General features: G+C 56.6%; 1 protein-coding gene across 1 annotated transcript; it reads left to right on the forward strand.

Moving 5' to 3' along the window:
* The first annotated feature begins 817 nt into the window (after positions 1 to 817).
* Positions 818 to 2,922, forward strand: FZD7 (frizzled class receptor 7). The gene has a single exon (XM_062498106.1). It carries the CDS (start codon positions 818 to 820, stop codon positions 2,537 to 2,539), a length of 1,722 nt encoding a protein of 573 aa, XP_062354090.1. The 3' UTR covers positions 2,540 to 2,922.
* The last annotated feature ends 1,473 nt before the right edge of the window (positions 2,923 to 4,395 follow it).

Genomic DNA, 4,395 nt, shown 5'->3' on the forward strand with positions numbered 1-4,395 from the left:
CCGGCTCGAGCCCCGCCCCCTTCCCCCCCTCCCCCAGAGAGGCCCCGCCCCTCCCGTGCGCGGATTGGCGGGCGGGCGCGGCGAGGCCCCGCCCCCGGAGCGGTTTGTGAATGGGGCCGGCGGCGGGGGCGGGGCCAGCGAGGAGCTGCACCTTTTTTGTGTGCCGGAGCGGCCGCGGAACGGAACGAGCCGAGCCGAGCCGAGCCGAGCCGAGCCGAGCCGAGCCGAGCCGAGCCGAGCCGAGCCGAGCCGAGCCGAGCCGAGCCACGCCACGCGTGGCTATCCCGGACGCACAGCCCGCAGCGGTGTCCGTCGGGAGCGGAGCCCAGCCGAGCCGCGGGGAGGATCGCGCAGTAATTGGATTTTGAAAGTTATTTAAGCCCCGAAGTAAAATACACGGCTCAGCCGGGCGCGCTCATAATCCATTTAGCCGTAACCCAAATCCCCGGGGCCGTGCAGTCGTGCAGGGAGCAGCGCCTCCGCCTCGCCGCCGCCCTGGGACCCTGATCGGAGCTGGCCAGAGCCGCCGCCGGGCTACGAGCGCGTCTCCCGTTTCGCCGCCGCCGCCGCCTTCTCCGGGTGGAGCAGCTCCGGAAACTTTCGCCGAGAGAAGCGCCGCCGCCGCTCTGTGAGCGCCGCCGCGTCGGAGCCGAGGAAGAAAATCGTGGGGGTCCGGCGCGGAGCCGCGTTCCTCCCGTCGCCGCGCTCCTGCCCCACCGAAGGGGCCCCGCCGCCGCCCTCTGGTCGCTGATGCCCCTGGGGCGTCGCGCAGGCCGGCTCTGAAAGACTCCCCGAGGCTCCCCCGGCCGCCTCGGCGATGCGGGCTGGAGGAGAATGCGGCGGAGCGGCCGCCGCCGGCTGGCCCTTGCTGGGGCTGGCCGCGCTGCTGGCCGCCCTGCTGGGGACCCCCGCGGGTGCCACGGCACAGCAATACCACGGTGAGAAGGGCATCTCCGTGCCGGACCACGGTTTCTGCCAGCCCATCTCCATCCCGCTCTGCACGGATATCGCCTACAACCAGACCATCCTGCCCAACCTGCTGGGCCACACCAACCAGGAGGACGCAGGGCTGGAGGTGCACCAGTTCTACCCGCTGGTCAAGGTGCAGTGCTCGCCCGAGCTGAAGTTCTTCCTGTGCTCCATGTACGCGCCCGTGTGCACCGTGCTGGAGCAGGCCATCCCGCCGTGCCGCTCCCTCTGCGAGCGCGCCCGTCAGGGCTGCGAGGCCCTCATGAACAAGTTCGGATTCCAGTGGCCAGAGCGGCTCCGCTGCGAGAACTTCCCTGTTCACGGTGCGGGTGAGATCTGCGTGGGGCAGAACACGTCGGACGCTCCACCAGGACCTGGTGGCGCGGCGGGTCGGGGGGTGACTGCCCACCCCACGGCTGGCTACCTCCCTGACTTTCTTACCCCACCGCAGCCGCCCTCTGGCTTCTCGTTCTCTTGCCCCCGGCAGCTCAAAGTGCCCTCTTACTTGGGCTACCGATTCCTGGGGGAGCGGGACTGTGGAGCCCCCTGCGAGCCAGCCCGGCCCAATGGGCTCATGTACTTCAAGGAGGCAGAGGTGCGATTTGCCCGGCTGTGGGTGGGTGTGTGGTCCGTGCTTTGCTGTGCCTCCACCCTCTTCACCGTGCTCACCTATCTGGTAGACATGCGTCGTTTCAGCTACCCGGAGAGGCCCATCATCTTCCTCTCGGGCTGCTACTTCATGGTGGCAGTGGCCTACGCAGCGGGCTTCTTGCTGGAGGAGCGGGTGGTGTGTCTAGAGCGCTTCTCTGAGGATGGTTACCGCACTGTGGCCCAAGGCACCAAGAAAGAAGGCTGCACCATCCTCTTCATGATCCTTTACTTCTTTGGCATGGCCAGCTCCATCTGGTGGGTGATCCTGTCCCTCACCTGGTTCCTGGCTGCTGGCATGAAGTGGGGCCATGAGGCCATTGAGGCCAACTCCCAGTATTTTCATCTGGCTGCCTGGGCTGTGCCTGCTGTCAAAACCATCACCATCTTGGCCATGGGGCAGGTGGATGGGGATGTACTCAGTGGGGTGTGTTATGTAGGTATCTACAGTGTGGACTCGCTGAGGGGCTTTGTGCTGGCGCCCTTGTTTGTGTATCTCTTCATTGGCACTTCCTTCTTGCTGGCTGGCTTCGTGTCCTTGTTTCGCATCCGCACCATCATGAAGCACGATGGCACAAAGACAGAGAAACTGGAGAAGCTGATGGTGCGCATTGGCGTCTTCAGTGTCCTCTACACGGTGCCTGCCACCATTGTCCTGGCGTGTTACTTCTACGAGCAGGCCTTCCGTGGTACCTGGGAGAAGACGTGGCTCCTCCAGACCTGCAAAACGTACGCTGTACCCTGTCCCAGCCACTTTGCCCCTATGAGCCCAGACTTCACTGTCTTCATGATCAAGTACCTCATGACCATGATTGTTGGGATCACGACTGGCTTCTGGATTTGGTCTGGCAAAACCCTTCAGTCCTGGCGACGCTTCTACCACAGACTAAGTACCGGCAGCAAAGGCGAGACGGCAGTATGAGACCCCCGTCCCCTCTGGCACGCACACACTCACACATGCATACACGCAGAGGAGGCAGAGGAGACGGATACTCAGCACAGGAGTAGGGCAGTGGTTCCCTGAAGAGGGGGGAAGGGAAGCTTTCCCAAACTTTTTCTTCCTCACGGGTTTGGGGGAAAAAAAAAAAATTAAAAAAAAATCTTTGCGTAAAGGATCAGTCAAACTATGTCCAGTGGTGCTTATGACCAGCTCAGTGGGAGAGGACTGAAAAAGAGACCGCCGCTGGGACAGGAGAGTCCTTCACCCAGAAGTCTCCTTACTTCTCTCCTGCTACTCCTGTTGAGGAACAGAAACTCCAACCCAACTAAAATCATCCTGCCTTGCTTTGGACAAGAGGGAGGGGAAGCCAGATCTGTTGAGCCACCCCTGCCGTGAAGTAGCCAAAATGCTCTCCGACCTGCCGGGGCCAAACTGCAGCGTGGGCAGGGTGACTCCGAGCTCGCTGCCTGCTCCTTCCAGCCCGGCGGAGCTGTTACGTGAGTACTGCACAGCCGGCTACAGCCCCATCGTGTGCTGGGGAGATGCTTCTGTTCTGTCGGCTCACAAGTTCCTTTTTACCTCAGTCATACCTGTTGTAATGTTCTAAAGTAAAAAATTTGGCCCTCGGTCTGTTGTTCTTGCTGCTGTGGGGAAGGAGGGGGTTGCTGTTCCACACCCTGAAAAGAAATGACTTGTTGCTTTTCAGCAGAAGGCTTTTCCCTCTTGCCTTTGTTCTAGGAGACAAAGGGGGAAACAAAAGTGTTTTCTATGTAGAAAAGCATAAGCATGGGATCGGTTTTTATGGGCAAACTAACAAAAAGAAGTCGTTGAGGTTCACCCTTGGATGTGAGGAGCTCGCAGAAATAAACATTCCTTTTATGAAAAAAGGAGGAGGCAGGATGTTTTCCTACCGTTCAATATGGGTCACTTCTCTAAGCTGAAGGAAACGCAAGATTTAGAGGGCAAGAAGAGCTTACCCGAGAGCACCTGCCAAAACAAGAGCCATTAACATACATAATGTAAAGACAGTATTTTTTTTTTCTTTCCTTTCCATGAACCTGTTTTCTCTCCTGCTTTGCAGTGAGCTCACTGCAGAAAAAGTCAATACACAGCCGGATTCTGGGGACAGAGCCATATTTTTGGTTCACGATGAACTCTTTGCCTGCTCCTCAGGTTCCCTGAGCTGCATGGCAATGATTCTTGCTGCAGGTGGGGGGGGCTGGGTTTGGGGTTTAAAATCAAGCAGTTACTGCAAGTGAGAAGCCTTCTCATTTTGGCTAAAATACAGCTGGTTAAGTTTCCAGTGATCACGTCTTGGCAGGAAAAGCATTCAAAAATTTATCATCAAATGCATCGTTTTCTTTTTGAAATGTGACATTTTTCTATTCTGAAATTTTTTATGTTGACTTGTTCCTATTTTATTTTTTGCATACTACTTTACCTTTATATTCACTGAAGGGTTGTTTTTATAAGTATATGTGTGTGTGTGTGTATATTCTTGCCTAAGGACAAAATTGGACATTCTGGATTTTTAGCAAGTCTCCACCCTATAGCTGCTCTTCATGTTTTTTGGGGGAAAAGTGTCTGCAATGAAACTTTAAAAAGAAAAAACCTGTTCAGGGTGAGGGGGCAGACTGCTGTTGTCTGAGGGCACACCAGTAGTCTGAGCATGAGGAACGGGCCCGTCAACCAAATCCTTCAGTAGATCTGATGTCAGACTTGCAGGGTTTGGTTTGTCTTTTATAATGTGCACGTGGAAGGAAAAAAAAAAAAAAACGAGCGTGTCAGACAAGTGCAGTATGTATATTTTGTAAATCTCATTTTTGTAAGAAAATATG

Source organism: Cinclus cinclus, chromosome 9, assembly GCF_963662255.1.
Source record: "Cinclus cinclus chromosome 9, bCinCin1.1, whole genome shotgun sequence".
Classification (NCBI taxonomy): domain Eukaryota; kingdom Metazoa; phylum Chordata; class Aves; order Passeriformes; family Cinclidae; genus Cinclus; species Cinclus cinclus.

Bases quoted from the DNA above. Each gene is read 5' to 3' on its own strand.
- FZD7 (XM_062498106.1), top strand. From the start codon at position 818: ATGCGGGCTGGAGGAGAATGCGGCGGAGCGGCCGCCGCCGGCTGGCCC.